A 24,100-nucleotide genomic window follows, 5' to 3' on the forward strand; every position below is an offset into this window, starting at 1 on the left:
GTCGCCGCAGGGAACGCTGGGAGATGTAGTCCGCATTTCCTTTCACAAAGAGTGCGGCTCCCGGCCCAAGGGAAAGGGCGGGGCAGGCGGGAAGAGGCCGTGCTTTCCGATTGGCTGAAGGGTCCGCGTCCGTTAGGGCGGGGAAAAGGCTGTGGAAGGATCGAGGCTGTGCTGGGAAATGAGTCTTCGTCAGACTTGAGGCCAGGAGGACAAGCACACGGAAGGGGACGAAGAATCCAGGGTGTGGCAGAAGACTCTGAAGGGAAGCTAAGGGGGACGGATCCAGCGAGACGTCGGGGGCAACAAACAAGGTTCTGAAAATGGACCGACCTGTGAGGCCAAGATTGGCCTCGCTCAGTGACTTTCAGTTTGGAGCTGTTGCCACAGAGACAATCGAAGACGCTCTGCTCCACTTCGCCCATCAGAATGAGCAAGCCGTGCAGGAGGCTGCGGGCCGGATGGGCAGCTTCAGGGAGACCCGGATCGTGGGTGGGGATGCAGGCCGGGGAGCTGGGCTTATGGGAGACTGGACCACCTCTCTTTGAGGCACCGACCTTGAGATTCAGTGTCCCTTATTCATTCAAATAAGTTTACCTACTCGTTAGTACCTACTCTTTGCCAGGTGCTGGGGGTACAGTGATGAGCAAGACTCACCAGCACCCTACCCTTTATTTCAACACGTATAGAGTACTTATTCTCCCTGTTTCCTGGGTTAGAAAGATGAACGAGAGATCTAGTCCCCGCTTTCAAACCATGTGTATAATCTTTGGAGGATATTAGGACAAATCTGCAAATGACTAGGTACAAGTATGGTTAGATAAGTGACATACCAGATTAAACAAGCTTTTATGGGGATTGAAAGGAGAGATGGAGTGAGGTGGGGGTAGGATGAATTAAGGAGTCCTCCAGGCCTCGTGGCATTTGAGGTAGACCCTGAAGGAAGGATAACATTTTGGCTGGTGAAGGTGGTGGATACGGACCGTCTTCCTCCCGTCCTTCCTTCCTTCTTTCCTTCCTTTTTACCGTGTTTCTTTCTCTCTCTCTCTCTTTTTTTTTTTTAGCTGCGCCAGGCGGCTTGTGGGAGTTCCCCACCCAGGGATTGAACCCAGGCCTCTGCAGTGAAAGCGCCAAATGCTAACCACTAGACCACCGGGGAACTCCCAGGACCATGGTTCTACTAAAAGGGGATAACATGAGTCAAGCTATGGAAATAGGGACATTTTGGGTGAATGTGGGTACCATGTCATCCAGGTTGGCCAGAACCTGTGGAAGAGTAGTTGAAATCCAGACCAGAAAGTGGTTTGGAGACATTCCACGTGGAACTTTGAACGCCAAAGTGAGGAGTTTATACCTGACTTAATAGGAAAACAAGAAGGCACTGAGGGTTTTTGTTTTTGTCTTTTTTTTTTTTTCATATGGGAGTGATATAACTGTAACCTTTGCCTTAGAAAAAATTATTTTGGCTGTGATGTAAAGGATGGACTGGAGTAGAGAGAGATGGGAGGTAGGAAGACCAGTGTAGTCTTTGTGAGTAGTTTTTTAGGTGATAGGGCAGAGGGAATGACAAGGGAGGTTGGATTAAAAACATTTCAGGGTAAAATCTAGGGTTCTGCAATGGATGAATTTTAAGAAGTGAAGAAGGCGAAGATGAGTATGCCAAAGGGTTGAGCCTAGAAATATAGTGGTGCCATTAAGAGAAACACACACATATATTAAAATAAATAAAACGGGAGGAAATGTGACTTGTTTGGGAAAGAAAATAGCTTTTTTTTTTTTAGTCATTAGAGGGTGCTTGGGTTTTTGTTTTTCTTTTTTTTCAAGATAGTAGTCATCTTTTCTTTTAAAAATTTGTTTATTTATTTATTTAGTTTTGGCTGTGTTGGGCCTTCGTTTCTGTGCGAGGGCTTTCTATAGTTGAGGCAAGCGGGGGCCACTCTTCATCGCTGTGCGCAGGCCTCTCACTATCATGGCCTCTCTTGTTGCAGAGCATAGGCTCCAGACGCGCAGGCTCAGTAGTTGTGGCTCACGGGCCTAGTTGCTCTGCGGCATGTGGGATCTTCCCAGACCAGGGCCCGAACCCGTGTCCCCTGCATTGGCAGGCGGATTCTCAACCACTGCACCACCAGGGAAGCCCAAGAAAATAGCTTTGATTTGAGATCTACTGAGTTTCAAGTGCTTGTGGGACATCTAGAGGAAGGTTTCTGGTAGGCTGTTTAAAGAGTATGTCAGAAGAGAGGTCAAACTAGAGATAAGGGTTTGGGAGTTCTCTCCATAATGATACTGTTGAAACTGTGGAAGAGGATGAGCTCCTAGAGGGAGAGAAGAGAAGCGGGTCCAGTACAGTTCCTTGGGAGACATTTTGTGTTCAGAAAAGTGGAGTAGGAGGAAGAGTCATGAAGGAAATAAATGGAATGGTTGGGGGGTTAGGAACAGAACCTAGAGACCTTTGGAAGCAAGAGGAGAGTTTCATGGTCAGCAATTTCAGATACTTCACAGATATGAACACCAGGAATGACGATTGCCAAAGGGCCATGATATTTAACAATTTGGATGTATTTTCTGACCTTTGAGACAATCATTTCAGCAAGTTGTAAAAAATAGAAGCCAAATTGCAGAACATTAGGGAGTGAATGATGAAGTGGAAGCAGCAGGTGTAAGCTAGGCTTTCAAGAAATTTCACAGTCATGGAAGCTAGAGAGATAGAGCCCTAGCTTAAGAGAATAGAACGGGAGGGTCTTTTAGTTAATAGATCTGAGTATGTTTGTACGGAAGTGGAGCCAGTAGCAGGCGAGAGGTGTAACCCTCATCCATTCCACCTAACCCAAACTGTTTTCTTGGCAAATTAAAATGGAAAATAGAAACAATTGCCCAGATGATTCAGATCAAAAACAAAATAAAACCAAACAACTATACACACACACACACACACACACACGAAAACAAAGAAATAAAACCTAAGTTCCAGCAAATAAAAGGACTGGCTAATAACACACATTATGTGTTCTAGGATACTTTGCTTAATTGCTTAAACTAATTATCTTCTTCATTGGACACTGTTAGCAGAGCTTTGGCCTCTGTAATGATAAGGTTTTGTACATGTATCTATGTGTAACCTCTGTCAAGTAGATTGTTAGACTGTCTTGTGCTAGCTTAACTTTTACAGATTTTTTTTCCTCTAAGTCAGATTTTCTCTGACGACATATGGTAATGGAAATTTGACTATATGTAATTCTTTGCTGATCAATGCTAAAAGTTCCTAGTTCTGCAGGAGCTTTGAGAACTAACGTTTATCCTTGTTTCCACCCTCTAATGATATTGCTAACTAAATAGAATTCTATCTGGGGCTGTTCTTTCAAAGAGAAACACAGGCAGCCTAAAATCTTGCCAAGGTATCTTACCCTTCCCACCTTCCCAATGACTTCCCCCACCCAAGTTGGGCTATGTTCCCTGATTTAGGGGATGCTGCTTCCAAACAAGCCACTTCAGAGTAACAAGCTTGCTCCTGGTGAGAGGCTCAGCCACCACAGATTTACCCAACAAACTGGTGGTAGATAAGTGGTGTCCAGCTGTAAGGTGAATTGTGTTTGTAAAGCAATGGGAGTTCTCCAGTGGGTGGTTACTAAACAAACAGTGTTATAAAGAATATCAAAGCTCCAGGAGGGACCTTTCTGTTCCTATCAACATTCCACTGAAAACAGAATACAGGGGTTAGGGTTTTTATCCATCCAAGAATCTCTCTTGAAGCTGGAGGTTCCCAGCATGGTGTAAAGGCCAACTAGACCAGCTGGTTTGTTTGTGTGTAGCTGGCCAAGCCTTTTATCAGCTGAGACCCATAGGAAGGCTCAAGGGGCCCTGAGGGGGCTCAGTAAGCCTTTGTTTTTGCACGCAGTCAGCCTCCTTTTCATGCCTCTCATTTGCCTATTGGCAACAAAGGGAAACAGGTTCAGCTTGGGTTGTTTCCGTCTCATCTTTCTCACCTCCTGACCCTCTTCCCTGGGCCCCATCATGGCTTTTACACAACGCCAAGAGTTCACAGAGTCGTTTTGGTTGCACCTTATGAATTAAGCTCTTCTTTCCTGTTTTGGCAGAGTTTGTTTTTCTCCTGTCTGAACAATGGTGTCTGGAGAAATCCGTGAGCTACCAGGCTGTAGAAATCCTAGAAAGGTAAAGCCCTGAGCATAAGGCCTTTGTGAGGGGTACCTCTCAGAATGCCTAATGTACCCAGACCTTTAAAAAAAAAAAAAAGCTAGTTGCCCTTTACCATGAGACCTGGTTTGCACCCTCTTTTTCTTGCAAATGTAAAATTTTTTAGCCAGCGATTGATATTGGAGAAGATGAGGTGTAACATGGTTTGAAGCACAAACTCCATTTAGTTTGAGTGTGAATTGTTTCCTTTCCCCTTTCCCTTTATAGGTTTATGATTAAGCAGGCAGAGAACATCTGCAGGCAAGCCTCAATCCAGCTGAGAGAGAAGACAGAGCCTCAGAATTGGAGGGCTCTGAAAGAGCAGCTTTTCAACAAGTTTATCCTGCGTCTTGTGTCATGTGTTCAGCTGGCAAGCAAACTTTCCTTCCACTACAAAGTAAGGAGCTGGGGTTGCGCATGGGCACCTGAGTGTTAGAGAGAAACCAGTTCATACAAAGGTGGCTTTGAGAAACCCACTCCTAGGCTAGGTGATACTACTCATGCAGAAATTCCGGAGTGTAATTATGCTTCCTAAGCATACCTCCTAAACACACACACACACACACACACACACACACGAGTCACACAGAAGCAGTTATTAAATAGTCTGAAGTTCTGTTCCCAAAGTATAATTGCTGGACGGATGCCATCATTCATACAGGTCACCTTTCCTCCCCTTGGACTCAAGGACAGTTAAGGTGCCTGAATTGCCAACATACCTATTAGTATTAAAGGCAAACTATTACATTTATAAAGGATAAAATGTTTCCACATCACTATGCGATGTCTGTATAGTATCATTTATTCAACAAATATTTATTGTCTTCTCTGGCCAGATGCTGCACTAGGTGCCATGGCTACAAGAGTAAAAATATTGTCTGTGCTCTCAAAGAATTTATTACCTAATGGGAGAAGACACACAGGCAAATAATGTGAGCAAGTGTTCTGATTAGTGTAAATACAGAGGGCTCTGAATATACCTAATCAGCCTTGGAGAGTCAAGGAAGTGTATTTAGAGAAAATGACTTTTTTTGGGGAACAAACAACAGAATATTTATTCATTATCTTCCACCTGTTGTTAACCACTGCGCCACCAGGCAAGTCCCTGGTACGTGCACTTTAACCAATAGAGAAAAAGACTTCTTGCAGGGGAGGGTGGGGGAGATGGGTGGATCCTAAGGAAAGAGGGAGAAGAGGTAAGGAGAGCAGTGGGGGTGTTGGGGGTGCTGGGGGTGAGGAGGGAGATCCAGATACAGGAAAGAGCATGTGTAGAGGCTTGGAGAGCATGTGGGTTTGGGGAGTGCAAGTAATTCTATATGACAAGTGTAGAGCGTAAGGGGGAATTACCAAGAGAGAAGATGAGATAAAGGCATGGACTGGATTGTGAAGGGCTTTGTTTACTATGCCAAGATGTATGACCTCTATTCTGACACCCTGCTCTTTCACTCTGTTTTGGTTTTCTTTGCTCAGAAAATCAGCAACGTTACAGTCCTGAATTTCCTCCAGGCTCTAGGGTATCTACACACTAAAGAAGAACTGCTGGAGTCAGAGCTTGATGTTTTGAAGTCCCTGAACTTCCAAATCAATCTGCCTACTCCCCTGGCATACGTGGAGATGCTCTTGGAGGTTTTAGGTACTTTATTAAGTGTGTCGGGCATGTGGGTTGGAGTCTTCCATAGAAGGCAGTAAGAATGTGCCTAGGGGTTTGAGGGCAGTGGGCAGAACCTGCCAATGAGGAACAGCAGGAAGCGCGCATTGACTGAGGAAAGTAGTTTCCTCTAGTACTTGTCAGGGAAACAAACGCCAGTCTCCGCACGTGGTTTATATTTGGCCTCATTAAGCACACTCTTAGTGTAGCATCAAAGAGTTGACTTTGTAGAGAGGCGTGAGATAAGAGGGGAACAAACAAATACACTCCAGTTGTATATATACTGTAGCTGGAGGTTTTTCTACCTCTCCCTTTGTCCTTTAAAATCGACCTCCAGCTACAGAGGTTTCTTACAGTGGAACACGGCAACCAGGAAGCACATGAGCAGCTCAACAGCTTTGTGTCACATGACAACTGTGCTTAGGATCCAAGAAGAGGGTACATAATGCTCTTTACCATGCGCATACTCCATCCAGGATACAACGGCTGTTTGGTGCCAGCCACACAGCTGTATGCAACCTGCCTGACCCTACTTGACCTAGTCTATCTTCTCCATGAACCTGTATATGAGAGCCTGCTGAGGGCTTCAATCGAGAACTCCACACCCAGTCAGCTGCAAGGGTAAGGCAACTCCTTTATTGTAGGCTCCTTCCGGAAACAGGGAGTCGGTAACATACCACAAGAACTTGGTAAATGGAATTTACCTAGCAAGGCACCCAGTCCACAGATAACCTGCATGGGTTATCTTGTTCTAATTAACATCCAGTATGTTGTTTGGATGGATGACTGAGCCCAATCAGCAAAACCCTAAAGGCTTTTACTTTTAAAATTTAAATGACTTCTAGTAATTAACATACTTTCATTCCTAGTTCTTCTTTTATAGCTGCTCATAATTTGAGATTACTGAACTGCTTTTATAGCCACTTAGGAAAAAAAGCCAGTCACAGGGTTGCAACTTGGACAAAAGTGTTTGATTACTGTAAAGTCAGAATGGTAAAAAGCCTCACAGTTACATTTGTTAGGGAGACAGATGGAACAACAAAAGGTTCGTAAACCATTCAGACAGGAGGCTCATGTTTTAATCCGCTGACTTGGGGGAGGTTGGAAGAGGGAATCAATTAGCTATTATTTGACCATTTCTTTCCATCTATAAAAATTCCATGATCAACATAAACAACTCATAGTTGAAGTCCCATAACCCTAGGATTTGGAAGATCAAGTGTCATTCTAGCTCCAAAATTAATATGGTTTTAATCACTTAGGGAAAAGTTTATTTCCGTGAAGGAAGACTTCATGCTGTTGGCAGTAGGAATCATTGCAGCAAGTGCTTTCATCCAAAACCATGAGTGTTGGAGCCAGGTATGCACCACTGAGCAGGACCAGCATGGTCAGAATTCATTTAATAGAAAGCATTCTCCCCTCAGTTAAAGGAAAACAGAAGACAAGCTATAAAAGGTAAGTGCCAAGACCCAGGATTAGGATGAATAAGCAGGATTTGGGAGAGAAAAAACTACGGTGGGACTGAAAAATGTTCTCCAGTTTTCCTCTTATGAAATTGGAAATGGAGGCCCAAGTTCAGCTTGTTCATTTCCCATTATGATAATCTGCTACTATGTTAGAGTCCAATAAGTGTATCCTCCCAAATAGAAAAAATGTCAAGACCCAAATAACCCTCTCATATTTCACAAAACTTATCTCCAGCAGAGGGAAATGTCTACCAGAAACTTTCCATGCTAACACTATCAGGGCAAAGGTATCCTAGTGTAATTTGGCCATCGGCAAACACTGGGATCTGGATTTAATCTTCTCTGTAAGCTCAGAGAAATGAAAAAATTTACATTTGGCTTGAGAAAACAGCCCCAGCAATGTGTCTGTGCACTAACACGTTTATTTAGTAATAAGAAATCTGTCTCTGTTTCTGAAGGTTGCGGGGCATTTGCAAAGCATCACTGGCATTGCCTTGGAGAGCATTGCCGAACTCTCTTATGCAATCCTGACTCACAGCGTGGGAGCCAGCACTCCAGGTCGACAGCGGCCTGTTCCTCCCCACCTGGTGGCCGGAGCACTGAGGGCTGCTACTTCTCCAACACATAAGGCAGGCGGAATCCACCCAAAGTAAACAGCCTTCTGTCACTGCACTCATCTCTCCCTTTCCTTACTTTCATACTCAGGGTACAGGAGTTCCAAGTATCTTCTGAGCTGTGTTTTATATTCCAACTTGATGCTTATTTTTCTGCATCAGAGAAAGAGTTAAGGTGAATAAGCATGTCCTTTTCGTCGTACCAGACTGAAAATGTCCAAGAGCTGGGACAAGATATTAGAATATCAGTGAAATTAGTTTATTTTCGTTTAACAAGATATTTATGGCTTTCCTCTTAACTGTTCATTTTATTAAGGGAGAACATCAGACATGGAGATTAGTATTAACCAGGGGCTCAAAAACTGAGACCATCTGGGTGACCTTGACTGAGCATCAAGGAGGTAGCCTTTATTTCCCCTTAAAGTTAAACATCTCTGTTCTGTTACTGAGAGCTACACAAATAGGGCTTTCTCTACAGCTGTCTACTTTTCATTAGAGTCTTTTTAAAAAACTAACACCCATCTCTAAACATGTTTCAACAGACTTTCCACATACCTGCACTTGAACTCAATTCTCCCAGAATACAAAGTACTCTATTCTAGTTAAAGAAAAACCCAACAGTGCACCTCTGGGCAGTTATCAGACTGCAGTAAATCTTTTATTACAAATAATTAAATCTCTCCATAAGGTCTCAAACAGTATCAAACACAATATCATATCTCTAACACAGAGCAGAGCAGGCATTCAGTACTAGAATCAAGTGAGAAGTGTTAAATTTCAAGCTTCTGATCACCTCACATGGTGACCAAAGCTTACATGTCATTTTCTCACGTTATCCAACTGTGCATCTCACACATCTTGTAGTCTCAGTGGAGACAAAAGTTTCTATTTCATATTCTAAGTGCAGGAAGTTGAGAGAGATAAAATCCAGTGAAAACACATCAATCTCAATTCAACTCAGTTTAAAAAAAAAAAAAAGGCAAACTTAAATTAGTTGTTTTGCGGGGACAAAGGGAAAGGAAGGCATGGGGTTAAGAGTCAAAACTGTGACAAAGGCCAGTTACTATACATGGCATGTTGTAGCTCTGGAAAGTATCTGTTATATTTTAAAATAAAGTGGCTTTTGTGGATTTTTTTCTTTTTTGGTATTTGTAAACATGTGCTGTTTAATAGTACCCGAATTTAATTTAACCCTTTTTTTTTTTTTTTGCAAACAAAACAAAATTTAAAGCCTTTAAAGCAAACAAACCCCTAAGGAAAAAAGAAAGTCATTTGTTATAAAACTGTGAGGATACCCAAGCAAGACCCCACTTAAGATTCGTCAGCATGAACTTGAGAGCTTTTGTCCACTGTTCCTCAGAGTTAAACTGGGTTTTGATGGAATAGGAGCCACCGCTGCCTCCTGTGTCTTCAATCTTGCCTTTCTCCACATCCATCCTGCAAATGAACACAGCAGAACTCATTAGTAACTGAGATCCGAGTTAAGTCAGTTCAGGCAAATGGGCAGGGACTTGATCATGGGACCATTCACGTCATTTTATCTACTAAAGAACTCTTGGCAAGGAATGGTAGTGTATTTTGGATTTGCTTGAAAGCCCAATATCAAGAAGGCTGTCACAAGAGCCTCATTGTCATTGCGGAGTACAGGGACAAGACACACCCCCAAACAGATGAGAAGCCTGGAGCAGAGGGTAAGTGACGGTTACAGTACTCCTCACTGTTTTCCTAGGCATTCCTCACTTATGGAGAGAGAAGGGAGGCAGAAGAAAAGAAATGCTTTGTTTTGGGGTGATGGAAGCAGCTCAGCCTTACTCTCTTAACTAAGGTGTCCATCCATCTCTGGGCTCCTACAAAATTTGATCAAAGGAAGCACTCCTGTATATTTCCAAGGGTGTAAGGGAAAAACCTCCCTGAAATTGGAGAGCAGGCTTGAGCTCTGCACCAAGGAAATCCCCCACACCATCTAAGTCAACATTCTTTTTCTCCAGGGACCAGGTGGTTACATTCTGTCCTGTTTGCAGTGTTGGATCAGTCTCTGCCCATCAGTGTCAATGTGATCTTACTCCATTTTCTGCTTTCCCACTATGTGTACTAGTTTTGCCTCCATCCTTACTGTCCCTTCCATTCTGCTCACTCTGGTCCTGCTCTAGGTTCATTCAGCACCGGGGGATACTGACCTGTAAGGGAGACAAAAACGTGTCTCGCCTTTCTCAACCTCTTCTTTGAACTGCTGCACACAGTCCAGGAAAGCCACCATTGCGTGGTCAAACTTGTTGTCCCAGAAAAACCGCAGCCCCCCAGAACAGTACAGCGGCAGCTCCTGCCCGAGAAAAGAGAACTGGCTATAGGTGTGGCCCTAACACAGGCTACCGGAGATTGTTCCCAATCCTATCCATCTCTCAAGTCATGTTATGTCTGTATTCCACTGGCAACAGTAACCTTGGGCAAATAACAATGCACCTGAAACTGTTTCACCATCAGTGGAAATGTATTAAACATCTACCGCCCAGTGATGCCTTCCCCATCCTGGTGCACACATTCTCCTCTGATCTGCCCATATCCCTTCTCAACAACTGTAAAAATTTAATTTTCTCTACAGGCCCCAAAGAGCTAATCCTGAACTAGACAGGACATTGAACCAGACATTGGCTCAACATGAGATATCTCAGTCTAAGAAAGAAACTAAATAATGCCATTATCAAAACTAAACCATTCCGTTAGGAGGTACAAGGATTCTGTATTCCAGTGAAAGTGGACCTTCCTGGGTACCTTAGATTTGTCTGTCAGAGACTCCAGATACGAATGGTTTCCATAGGGAACAAGTCGATACCTAAAATGGAGATGCAGACAGAGATGGATACAGGACTCCTCCTAAAGTGATTACTGGGACATTATAACCCAGTGATTTTCAGTCTTCAGCTACCCGAGGACCTCTATTATTATTTCCACTCCTTTCTCACCTCCCCATGGGCTCCATGTTTAAAAGGTTTCGTTTCCCGAACAAACTACATTTATTAGATAATTATCTGGGGGCCTTTTATGGATGCATGTATGTCCTGGTTTAGATTTAGAAACAAAAACTGAAAAACAGCTTTAGGAACACTAAGGTTATGGAGACAGGAAGTTGGGGACCACTGCTGTGGTTGTGCAGTTCAAGGACTGCTCAGTCATTGGAAAGGGCCTGTGGTGAGGGGAAAACCAGAAGCAGACAGTCTCCATGGACAGAATACTCCCAGTTCGTTGGGAGCAAGGGCTCTTGCCATAGTGGACAAGAGTACCAGGTGGGAGATACAGATTATATCACAGACACACCACACTCAAGAAAGGACTACATTTCTTACCTCTGAAATTTCAGGCCCATCTTATTGGCCAGGGCATGAAGCAGCAACACTGTCTGGCCCCAAGCAGCGTTGATCTCATTCCATTCCACGGGGACACTGGGCAGGCGACCCAGTCTGAAGTTATTGATTGTGCCAAACTGTCCACTGTGCCTACAGGAGAAGGGCAGGGAAAAATACAGACAGAATTTAAAACTTAGCAAATTCTGAAATTTCCTGCTCTCACCTCAAACCTGGCATAAAATCTCTCTCCTTATCTCCAGATTCATATATCCAAGCCCTACTTGGTTCTTTAAACACATGTCTAAAACGTGAGTCATCATCTTTCTCCCTGCTGCTCAGACGCCAAAGTAGAAACCTGGGCATCATCCTTGAATGCTCTCTCTCTCAGCTCCCTTCCCCCCAACACCACCAAGCTCTGTTGAGTCTACCTCCTAAACCTCTTAAATCTGTCCACTTCTCTTCAGACTCAATGCTACGACTCTACCCTCTCCTGTTTAGATTCCTACTGACAAGTTTCCTTACCAACAATCTTGCCCTCTTACCCCAAGTCATTTCTCACATTACAGGTAAAGCCATCATTCACAAATGCAACTGTACTTATGTCACTTTCCTGACTAAAATGCTTCAGTGGCTCCCACTGCCTTTTGGACAAAGTCCATATCCCTTAATGAGGCCTACAAGATCCTTTAGGAACTGGTAACGCTCCAGTTTCATATCCTGTCGTTCTCTGCTTCACCCTCAATCTCCAGTCACAATAAGCTCCGTTCAGTTCAGTGGGAGATTACCACTCCCACTTTCCTCTGTTTCTTTGCACGTGATGTTCTCTCTGCCAGGAACAACGCCCCTCTTCTGCAGACTTATACTCCATATCTCAGCCTAAACATCAACCTCCTCTGGGGGAGTCGTTCCACGCAGCCTCCTCACATTGGGTAAAGTGCCCTTATGTGTTCTCCCAGCACCCAGGGTTCACCACGACCACACTGCATTACAAGTGCCTGTTACCGAGCCTTCTCGCCCAAGCAAAACGGATGTTGCTTGCTGTTGCCTTCCTCGTGCTTAGCACAGTGCCACCACACAGTAGATGCTCAAAAGATACCATTTGAAATGGATAAAATGTCAAATAAATGAATAAACAAATGACCCCGGGGGGCAAGAAATCAGCACCAGGCAGATGACCAGATTTTCACGTAGCTGGAGAGCTCCAATCCTTCCCTTTCCTTGGAAGAATGGAAGTCACCGAGCTCTAGAATTCCAATCCCCTGACTGTGCCTACCCCGTCACAAGGAGTGAAAGAAACCTAGATGGGGTGAAAATGACACAGACCCCTATTCCGTGGGAGGTGGGCACCCTGGCGTAGCAGCCAGCAGCTAACGTCCAGGTACGTGGTGCTTCCCAGACGCTCCTCACCCTCCAACCCTCATTACCAAATGTGGAAGGTTGCATTAAAGACGTTGGTTTTCTTCAGCTTGTCCAGCTGCATCTGGGCGTAACGCATCTGGTTTTCTACACTCTTCAGCTCATCATCCAGTTCTAGCTGTTGTCGTTTAAATTCACTATATTCCCTTTGATACCTGTGAACAGCCAAGGTGACCATGAAAGGCTGTTTGGGGGCTAAAATGTCTCTCCCACCACCCCCCTGAATGATTTCTTCTAGTGATTATGGTCACTTCTAGTTACAGCATCTTTTACATTTGGCAAAGATCCCACTCACAGGAACATACTTGCCCTAGATGTTTTGCCTGGGAGGGACAGAAATGTCTCAAATTCCAGCTGCCCATATGGAAAACGGGGAGGAAAACAGGACTCTCCCAAACCAGGACCAGACACCTCTTGGATTTCTGATCTTTTCCAGAAACAAGGTGAGTTAGTCAATGGTGGTTTCTTCCCTGAATTGGCCATAATTGAGCGTCTATCACTTCACCTCTATATCCTTATTGACTTTTAAATGGTTAGTATACATCATTTCTAATGGAACTTGTTACACTATCCCATGAAAAAATTAACTTTGTTCAATGTCTTTCACTTGCCCACCCTTAGTTACTGTGGACACTGCCTCCTCCACTAGACAGAGGGTTCTCTCAGGTCAAGAGCACCACTGAAATTCCTGAGCCGGAAAAGAACGAACGTGGGCCAACAGGCTCACCTCTCCAGAGGAGGATGCCGGGTTCAGTGGCTGACTCAGCCAGACGAGCCCAGGTCCCTACAGGACAGAGCTGTGACTACAGGCCTGGTTCTCGGCTCTCTGTTTAACCAACGCTTTTGCCACTTAATCATGCTGACCCTTCATACGTAATCCTCCCAACCAACCTCTAGAAACAGGGCCTGGAAGCAATATGCAGGATCCAGAGCAGACATGCTGCTGAATGACAGCTCACTGCGGTTTACAAACTAATCAGACACATTCAGCTGGAAGCCGTGTCCGCTCCTGGAGCCTTGAGGGCAGGAAGGTAGAAGAACAGGGTGATCACTCACTGCGCTTCCTCCTGATCCAACCTCTCAGCCTCAGCCTGGACCTTCTCGAGATTTTCTGCCACTATCTGACGGTTCTTTTCCACATCTTCCAGCTCTTGGATGAGCCTCTCCTCCTCTAATGCCAGCTCCTTTAGCTCCATCTGGAGCTGTTCGCTGTCATCTTCATTCATTTGCTCTAAGATTTCCAAGCAGCGTCTGCCAAGGACACAGGCAGGGAAAGCTTATCAGAGGGAAACTGTTATTCCTTTTATCTGTGTGGAGCACAGCTCCTGGGTAAGGGCCACGCAGCCCCAGAGCAGTGAGAGCTCTAAGATTCAGAGCTCCGTTCCCGGGCCCAGGCTCTGGAGGTACTCACTTGTAGTTCTGACACTCATTTTCAGTGACGTTGAGCTGAGTGTCCAGCTGGTCTAAAAGAGTATCTGTGCATTCCTCACATAGTGGGTGATCCACATCTGTCTGGCCTGACATGATGTCGAAAAGGTCCCCAGTGACCTGGAAGTGTGGGAGAGTCAGGGTAGGGCTTGCCCCATGCTACCTGCCCAGGCACCCCCTCTACCAGCCAGGCCCACTGCCTGACACCAGAATGAGGCAGACTTGCCTTCAGTCTTCGGCTGAGGTTCTCCATGGTGCCACCGTCGGATGCCTCCCCGATCAGAGTAAAGCTGTTGGCACTTTCTGTAGACATCATCCTGCAGACAGCCCCCCGCCCACGGGCCTCATGAGGGAGCAGAGAGGCCTCCTCCACCTACTGCAGTGCCAGTGGCAGAGACTCTCAAGCACCGGCTGAGGGGCCTCAAGGCACATACCCACTCCTAGCCCGACTGACCTCCCAAGGGTACCTCTCTCCCAAGGGAAGGCCATGCTGGTCTTCCACAGGGACACTCAGCACGAAGGTTGGCCTGGATGGACTAAGGGGGGAGACGGGGCATCAAAAACTGATATGTGTGTGTCTATAGCAGAAAAGTAAGGAGAATCAGGAAAGACCATTTCTTAATATTACACCCCTTGCCAGCCACCTTCACATGCATCAATAACTAAGAACCTGAACATCTAACAACATTTGCTACCTTAAAACTTTTCGAGGGCCCATCTCTTTTATTAGTCAATCACGCTCTCAACTTTTCTCAATTCTTCATCATGAGAGATACTGTCCTTTCCCACTGTGTGAATGGCTACAGGAAAAACTCAATCAATACTGGAAAGTGATGGGCCAGGTATAAGGGAATATGTCTTTTCTGGAAGAGCCAAAAGGCTAGGTGATGATTCATCTTCATCACCTGGCTCCAGGTCTCAATTCTGGGTTTAATTAAAATTCTACTGGCCTTTGGCAAGGAACAGGGGGCTGAGGAGTAGTAGGCACCTGGCTGGGGGGATGAATCTGCGAGAGACACCATCCTGGCGAGTTTCAATAAATGGCTCCTGGGGAGGAAATAAGAGAGCATTAGAATCCTGGCAGCTTAGAGATGGAGTCTATTTCCCCAGTGGCCTCAGAACTATTTGGCTTTACCCTTGATTGATAACTACAAGACCTGAGAAACCACAGAGACTTAAGAAATGGGTGTTATATAGCCAATCCTTGGATACTTGCACTAAGAAAGGACCCTTGGTACAGACAAACCCCAAGTCCCATTTGATTTTTTGTGAGGAACAGCATTTCCTAACTATGTTATACTCTATTATATTTGCATTTACCAGTCAAGGTAGGGGAGAGAATGCCCTAAATCATGGCACAAGGAAAAAGCCAGAGCAGACTGCAATGAAGTTTACCATGGCATAGAACAAAGTAGATACTTTGTGTTTTCCATACTTTGATATAATTTATATGTGATCAAAATCTTATGACATTGATCTCTGACAATGAAAATTATCACTCATGTTATCACATTTAAAAAAATTACACATTCTCTAACACTGACAACCCTTTCTAACTAGTGTAGTCACACAATTCAATGTCCAAACCAAGATACTTTTGACACTAGAGAGGAGTGGATATTAACAATTAGCTAGGACAACACCAGGTAAACCAGGAATGCCCTGGGATGACCTGTGTATCCAGGTCATCCCATCTCCCACCTATAATGGCTTATAATTCCACTTCAAATAAAGAAGAGCCTCTCTTCACAGTTTTGAATGGAGGCCTCATTCAGCAACCCTGTGACCTCAGGTGCACTTCTGTGTCTCCAATGATCCACAGCGGCCTGATCATGCAGAACGTCTCATGTTAACCAGAGATCCGAAACATCTGGGGGCTCTAAGAGCACCAAGTACCCTGCAGAAATCCACCTTGCATTCCAGTGTTTTCATACCTCTCCTGAGTTAGCCTCTTCCTCCTGGGTCTCTCCTGGTTTCACCTGGGCTGTGGCAAGTAATGGAGCTAAGAGCAAGGAAAATATCGAAGCTTTCAGAAAGAGTCTTCTCAGAGCAGAAGCATGTACGACAGTATAAGAATCAGAAATATCCTCCACCTTTTTCTTAAAGTACAATTTATAGAAAGAAGAATCTGTTGTCTTTTTTCCCTTACACCCCTTAAATTGGATTAAGGGATTATTAAATTTTTTCCAGTATAATGGTATGATTATGTCTTTAAAGAGACACCTTACCTTTCAAAAATACTTACTAAAATATTTATGGTATTTATATGTTTGGGATTTGCTTCTAAATAATTTGGGGTGGGAGGGGAATGGATGGGGCTGTAGATGAAAACATGGTTAAATATGGATGGATAATTTTAATTAATTAATTAATTAATTAATTTTTGGCTGTGTTGGGTCTTCGTTGCTGCACGCGGGCTTTCTCTAGTTGCGGCGAGCGGGGGCTATTCTTTGCTGTGGCACGTGGGCTTCTCACTGCAGTGGTTTCTCTTGTTGCGGAGCACGGGCTCTAGGCACGCGGGCTTCAGTAGCTGTTGCACATGGGCTCAGCAGTTGTGGTTCGCGGGCTCTAGAGCACAGGCTCAGTAGTTGTGGCACACGGGCTTAGTTGCTCCGTGGCATGTGGGATCTTCCCAGACCAGGGCTCGAACCCGTGTTCCCTACATTGGCAGGCGGATTCTTAACCACTGCGCCACCAGGGAAGTCCTTGTATGGATAATTGTTGAAGATCAGTGATGAGTACATGGGGGTTCATCATAAACTTTGAAGTTTTCCATAACAAAAGTTAATATCCCCTTTCCCTCAGAATAAGTGGGAAGGAACATGAGAGAACTTTCTGGGAAGATGAAAGCTTTCTACATCACAATGGAAATCTAAGTTACATGAGTGCATACACTTGTCAAAAACATACAGCTAAGGGGAATTCCCTGGCGGTCCAGTGGTTAGGACTCCGCGCTCTCACTGCCAAGGGCCCAGATTCAATCCCTGGTTGGGGAAGTAAGATCCCACATCCCACAGGCTGTGTGGCATAGCCAAAAAAAAAAAGCTACGATTTGTAATGTATAAATCTTGACAATTAGGGACTTCCCTGGCGGTCCAGTGGTTAAGACTCCGCACTTACACTGCAGTGGGCGCGGGTTCCAGCCCTGGTTGGGGTACTAACATCCCACATGCTGCACGGCGTGGCCAAAAACCAAAAAACTTGACAATTTAAAATTGTCAATTTATGACAATTTACCTTAAAAAAAAAAAGGAAGTAAAGAGCAAAGTAACTGAGTGGAGATGGGAGGTGAATGGAGGTATAGAGAAAACAAGAATGGCAGGATGTAGCTAATTGTTGAAGCTGGATGATGGATACAAGGGAGTTCACTATGCTATTCTCTTGACTGTATGTTTGAAATTTTTCATAATAAAAAGTTTAGGGCTTCCCTGGTGGCGCAGTGGTTGAGAATCTGCCTGCCAATGCAGGGGACACGGGTTCGAGCCCTGGTCTGGGAAGATTCCCACATGTTGCGGAGCAACTAGGCCCGTGAACCACAATTACTGAGCCTGCGCATCTGGAGCCTGTGCTCCGCAACAAGAGAGGCCGCGATAGTGAGAGGCCCGCGCACCGCGATGAAGAGTGGACCCCACTTGCCGCAATTAGAGAAAGCCCTAGCACAGAAACGAAGACCCAACACAGCCATAAATACATACATACATACATACATTAAAAAAATTAAAAAAAAAAAGTTTAAAATATATTAAAGAGATAATTCCCCTCAGAAAAGAAAAATCAGGTATTAATAATAATAGTTAGTATTTACTGAGTACTTTTCCCCAGCATATTCTTAAGTATTTATGGTCTGTCATATTTGATCCTTACAACTACCTTGAGATTGTTTTACATTTTACAGATAAAGAAAACCAAGAGACCAGGGTTAAGAGAGATGAAGTAACTTGCAAAAAGTCATTCAGCTAGTAAATGACAGGATTTAAATCTAAGCAGGTTGACTCTAGACCCATGAGCTTATTTTAACTGTCTATTCAGTCTTTTCTTTTTTTCTAGCTTCATCTCACTTCTTGGGACTTTGAGACTCTGTTCCTCTACTTATCAGCTGTTGGCCACTGGGTGAGTCACTTAACCTCTCTAAGCCTCAATTCCTCATGGATAAAATGATAATTTTACTACTACTCCATAGGGGAGTATAACTGTACTACTCCACAGGGGTTAAAAGTAGTGCATGTAACGCACTTGGTATGTAAGTCCTCAACAATTGCCGTTTATTTTTAAATGTACATATTCCTTTACTCTGAAACAACAGAAGCAGAAAACTAAGGACCTTTCCTTGCTATAGAAAGCTCTCAGAAGCACACAGTGTCAAAATTCTTTTATGTTCTTGATAAGAAAACAAGAAGCCAGAGAGATGACGCGACTTCTGAGGCTCACAGGGCGTGTCTGTGGCAAGCTATGTGCAGTCTTTAAGACCTTCATCTCCAAAGCTGCCCACTTTCAACGATCTTGACCACCCTCTAAGGGTCTCGCTGACCTGTGAGCTCCTGGATTGTGACACGGTCCAGGATCTTGAAGCTCGTGTCCAGTTTCAGGGGCTGGCTGCAGCGCTGACACACGAAGCTCACCTGCATGGTGCTGCTGGATGTCTTAGACCCCTCCATCCCTACGGCGGTGGAAAGGAGACGATGTTAGGGAGAATCGGCGGCCTTGAGCCCCCGGCCCGGGGCTACCACCAGCCTAACTATTATGGTGAAGGGGTAAAATCTCCGCCCGCACCGTTCCCTGTAGGAGCGGTAGGATACCAGGCGGACCTGCTTCCGGGGCAGCCCCGGCAAAGGCAGTTTACAGCTCAAAGTCAGGGAGGGTCTGCAATAGGGGCCGTGAGGGTTCCCAGGTTCCCTTCTAAGGTAGCGGTTCAGCCCCCGACGCTCTTCATCTCGGGCCTCGGAGCCCGCCACCCTGGTCCGGCCTACCGCGGGGGCACTGTGGCCTCGGGTCTGTCCGGGTGCGGGGCCTCCAGGACTGCCATCGCCCAGCCTTCAGCTACTTCCCGATCGGCCAGCGGAGGACTTCCGCCGTGACCGGACGTGACGTCACGACGGCTGCAGCTGCTCTGGGAGTCAATCTTGGTCCACTCGCTTCCGACCGGCTGCCACCTCTAGAGGCTGAGCTGGGAATCCCGGCAGGCGTCGGCCGGCGGGCTGATGTTGCGAGGGGAAGTGGAAGGACCGAGTTGGGAGGGAGTCAGGACACTCTCCCGTTTTCTAATGCAGTGACTTTTCTTCAGATTTGTCACTTCAGAGCGGAGCCACTTTCATTATTCACTGCTGTGTTAGTTTTTAAAGTTTCTCGTTGGGAGAGCTGGGCGCCCGAGAGAGTGGTAGACACACTTAGAGGGGAAAGTGAGGAGGTAAACTTTATTGTTTCATTTTATATTTTAAAATTTCAATTATAATTAGGGAAAGCCGAACACTTCAGATATTGAAACGTATTATGAAATTATAAAACTAAACCATTTTTGTCTTGGTGCAGGAATATCAGTGGAACAGAATAGAGTTCAAAAATAGACCAAGTGTACAGGGGGATTTAGTATGTGATAAAGCTAGTATTTCAAATCAGTGGGGAAATGAACTACTTAGTAAGTGATGGGTGGGGCCAAAGAGCCATGTTAATGGTGGTGAGCTGAATCTTCTACTTCACTTTATACCAAGTTAGTCACAAATTTCAGTGTCAAAAATACAATGATTAAAGGTACTAGATGAAAGCATGAGTGAATATTTTTTATAATCTTGAAGTAAAGAAGGTCTGTCTAAGCATGACATGAAAATCAGAAGCTGAAAAGGAAACTACTGAATTTTACTCAAAAATTGAAACTTTCTGAACTATCAAAGACACTGTAAAAAAAAGTTATGAAAGAAAAATATGGAAAATAGTTGCAGCTCATAAGAAAGAAGGTAAGTTTTCTTAATATACAGAAGTCTATTCAATCAATAAAAATACCGATAGGCCAGTAATGAAATGGGCAAAGAATATGAAAAAGCTCACAGAAAAACAAATGGTTGATTAAAAAAATTAAAAGATATTTCATTTTACTTGTACTTAAGTCAGTGAAAATCAAACAAGTCAGGCAGCATTTCTCATTTATGAGATTGTAAAGGCTGAACCAGGTGATAACATCGAGTGTTGATGAGCAGTTGGGGAACTCCATGCGTAAACTAGCATAATCTTTTTGGAGGTCAATTTGGGAATGTCTTTCAAAAATTTAAATGTTCATAGTCTTTGATTCATAAAATTTCTTTCTAGGAATTTTCCTCATAGATATGCAAGTGATCAAATATAGATGTACAAGAAAGTTCACGGCTAAATTTCCTTCAGTAATAGGGATTGTTTAAATAAATTATGGTATTGTTCATTCAGCAGAATACTATGCAACCATTAGAAAGAATGAAGTAACTTGCTTTTTACTTGGTTCCTTTGACTACTTTGAGAATGGTCTGAAGGAGGGCAAGGGTAGAAGCAGGGAGACCAGTTGGGAGGTTTTGCCTGAATTGAGGCAAGAGATGATTATCAATTGAAATAAGAAAAGTTATAGGCAGTAAACATGATACGATTCCATTTGTACAAAAAACAACGTAAAATATGTGGTATATAACATGACATGTTAAATGTTATATGAAATGATGTACAGCAAGCAGTGTCCTTCACTGAACAACGGGACAGAGACTTCTACTGCATACAAGTTTGTACTGTTAGATTTTTTTTTAACAACAAGCCTATAATTCATTTACAGCAAAATTAAACTTTTTACAGAAAGAAAATATAACAATACAGGAAGTTAGGGCAATAGTGTCAGGAAATTACCCATAATCTCACCACACTATAATTTTTATGTTTTCCATTACGATGTTTTTTTCCCTATGTATTTTAACAAGGCTGTATTTATGTTTGTAATCTATATGTAGTTTTTGAATCCTGCTTTTAAAATTTAACATTACATAATAAATATTTTCCCATGTTGCTACACAGTTTTTGTAATTGTCATTCTCATGACTGCATTACACTGCATCAAGTGCGCTACCTTAATGTGTTTCTTAGTTGCTGGAAATTTCCATTGCTTCCAGTTTTGGTGATTACAATAATGCTGCAGTGAAGAGCTTACTGTTTCCTAATGATAGAACCTCACAACTGGGATTACTGAGTTTGGCTATTTCAGGTCTCTTGATTAACATTAGCAATTGTTTTCCAAAGTGGTTGCACATAATTATATTCTACCTCCAGTAATGTATGAGAGAGCCTATTTCACGATGCCTTGGCCAGTATTAGTTATCATATAGTTGAGGAACGAGGGCAAAAAATGGCACTTCCTTGTTATTTTAGTTGATATATCATTGGTTACTTGTAAATATTGACTCTTTTGTGAAGGTTTTCCTCTTTTGTGAAATTCGTTTGTGTCCTTTACTCATTTGTCTGTTAGGTTCTTAGTATTTTTCTCAGTATGTTTCATTAATTTGTATGAATGGTCTGTTTAACTAAGGTGTTTTCCAGATGTGCAGACGTTTTATGTTTTTATGAATTCAAATCTGCTATTTTTCTTGATGACTTATATTGCTTAGAAAGTTGTTCCCACTTCCAGAAGTGACTTTCCTATTAATATTTTAAATGTGTACGATCCTCCTATAATTAGCATCACATGTAATATGTGGGACTAGATTGATTTTCTCCTGGTATTGCTAATTAGAGATGGTCTTTACAACCCTTATTCCTCTTGGATCTTTCAGCATGAGACCCCCTCTAGAGGAGACGGGTGGAATCATCCTCAAAGAATTTTCACCTAGGCCTCGTGTGGCCGATTCATAGTCCTACATTTCTTCCTGTGTGGCTGCCACTAACACCATCTCAGAAAGGCGTGGAGACGTAAAGGGCTTCTAGAGAGGTAGGGCCTATAGAGACGACAACTGTGCGTTTGGAAGTCTGTCTTTGTCATTTACCAACCCTGACCTTGAGCAAGTTCTTCATCTACTCTGTACCTTGTTTTCATATTTGTAAAATGAGATTAATAGGGAATTCCCTGGTGGTCCAGTGGTTAGGACTCCGTGCTTCCACTTCAGGGGACATGGGTTCGATCCTTGGTTGGGGAACCAAGATCCCACATGCTGTGTGGCATGGCCAAGAAAAGAAAAAAAAAGAGAAAAGATTAAAATAAGAATAATAGTGTACGTCACATAGGGTAGTGTGATGATTAAATGAACTAATAATATGAAGCACAAAGAGCAATGTCCAGCACGTAGTAAACTCTCTGTGTGCTCTGCTGCTTGGAGAATATATGACAATCAGTATGTGTAGTGCCTGAGGGATTGTGAATAATCAACATCTTGTCATCAATTCAACAAATATTTATTGAAGACCTGCTATGTGCCAGTCACTCGTCTCGGTCTGGGAGGATACAGTGGTGAACTGCTCTAATAGTTTATATTCTTGAGGAGAGAATTTGACAATAAACATGTAAACAAATGAATAAGGTGATTTCAGATAATGGTAGGTGTTATGAGTTGAATTGCGTTCTCCCAGGAGATGTTGAAGTCCTAACCCCCAGTACCTGTGAGTGGGACCTTGTTCGGAAATAGGGTCTTTGCAGATGATCAAGTTAACGAGGTCATTAAGTCATTAATCCAGTATGACTGGTTGTCCTTATAAAAAGGGGCAATTTGGACACAAAGGTGGACATGATCAGAGGGAAGACAGGTGAAGAGACACAGGGAGAAGATGGTTGTCTCCAAGCCAAGGAACACCTGAGACTCCCAGGAACACCCATTTGAACGTTGTGGACCTGAATTTAAAATAAGACCAGTCATCAGTGATCATGTTTGATTCATAAGCACCCAGGAATGCGTAGTTTGTTCAATGTAGTGGTGCCCTCAGCAATTGTTCACTGAATAAATAAACAAATGAGTGCACATTACATAAAATACTTGGGTAAGGGAGGAGAAAGGGAAATAAAAAAGGAATGTGCATCTGTCTTCTTACAACCCTACTTGAAGAAGCCAAAATACAATTATTTGAGAACAAAGCCATATTTCAACAAGCAGAAACACATTAAGTTTTCAAGCTGAAGTTATTTTTTTTTTTTTTCACACACACACACTGTATTTTATTTTTACAAGAGATAAATAGACTGACACCAAGCATTGTACATGGATGACCACAACAAAAGCAACAATGATTGCAATTACCAAACATGAAACACACTCATACTATGTCATAATATTGACATTCAGTCCAGTAATCCTCCACTGTAACAGCTCCTTTACTTTGCAGTGAAAATTGATTTGTATATTCTCTGCCTCTGAGTCCTTGTGGGATTTTTTTTTTTTTTTAATTCAGACAGAAAGTCACAAAAATTATACTCATCCTCATCAGTTCACTCAGTCCCATGTAATTAATTGTTTTTTTTTCATCTTGATCTTTTGTTAGCACTTTTATGAGTTCATCAGTTTTTCATCAGAGTTCTGAAAATGCTTATTCATTCAGTTCAGCAGTACAGTCAGTTACCAGAAACCTGTACTTGTCAGAGTCTTTTCCATAAGCTGAAGTTATTAATTCTGAAAGAAATGCAGGGTAATGGCACACTTAAAATAGGATGTAGTTAATTTGGGAAAGCATTCCTGAAGTTATGTTCCAGATCAGAGTTGAAAAGTTACTAGGGACAAGTGTTAACAGAAAGCAGGGGTAAAAGGGGGAAAACCGTTAGATGTTAATACACAAGATGGGTAGTATGGGCTATGTTGTATGTGGTCTTGAATAAGTGGAAAAGAACTTTGAGTCTGAAAATGGGGCTGATAATAACTATTACAGTTTAAGGAGTAACCTTATCATGCTAAGCATGAACAGGTAGCTTATCTGATAATGGCTACTGTTTATCTAGTGCCTGCCTTGTATCCAGGCACTGTGCTATTTCTCTTACATATATGTGATTTCCAATATTCATAACAACCCTACAAAATTGCATAC

At 43.4% G+C, this 24,100-nt stretch overlaps 2 protein-coding genes across 3 annotated transcripts; one reads left to right on the forward strand and one right to left on the reverse strand.

The window, feature by feature from the left end:
* Window positions 1-65: 65 nt before the first annotated feature.
* Window positions 66-9,122, forward strand: CNTD1 (cyclin N-terminal domain containing 1). Its single transcript, XM_082441553.1, has 7 exons — window positions 66-489; window positions 4,089-4,164; window positions 4,414-4,582; window positions 5,656-5,818; window positions 6,310-6,454; window positions 7,096-7,192; window positions 7,758-9,122. The coding sequence occupies exons 1-7, from the start codon at window positions 321-323 to the stop codon at window positions 7,950-7,952; spliced, it is 1,014 nt and encodes a 337-aa protein (XP_082297679.1). The 5' UTR covers window positions 66-320; the 3' UTR covers window positions 7,953-9,122.
* On the reverse strand, window positions 8,545-19,084 carry BECN1 (beclin 1). Of its 2 annotated transcripts, XM_082441558.1 has the most exons (13): window positions 19,066-19,084; window positions 18,627-18,755; window positions 16,033-16,100; window positions 15,087-15,145; window positions 14,566-14,634; window positions 14,325-14,415; window positions 14,082-14,218; window positions 13,727-13,921; window positions 12,679-12,825; window positions 11,255-11,404; window positions 10,683-10,743; window positions 10,091-10,233; window positions 8,545-9,350 (listed from the first exon to the last, which is right to left on the reverse strand). In XM_082441558.1, the coding sequence occupies exons 2-13, from the start codon at window positions 18,751-18,753 to the stop codon at window positions 9,182-9,184; spliced, it is 1,416 nt and encodes a 471-aa protein (XP_082297684.1). In that variant the 5' UTR covers window positions 18,754-18,755; window positions 19,066-19,084; the 3' UTR covers window positions 8,545-9,181. The 2 variants fall into 2 exon arrangements, with proteins under 2 accessions (XP_082297684.1, XP_082297685.1); XM_082441559.1 differs by lacking the exon at window positions 14,566-14,634.
* Window positions 19,085-24,100: the final 5,016 nt, after the last annotated feature.

Source organism: Balaenoptera physalus (assembly GCF_965194825.1).
Source record: "Balaenoptera physalus genome assembly, chromosome: 20".
Lineage (NCBI taxonomy): Eukaryota > Metazoa > Chordata > Mammalia > Artiodactyla > Balaenopteridae > Balaenoptera > Balaenoptera physalus.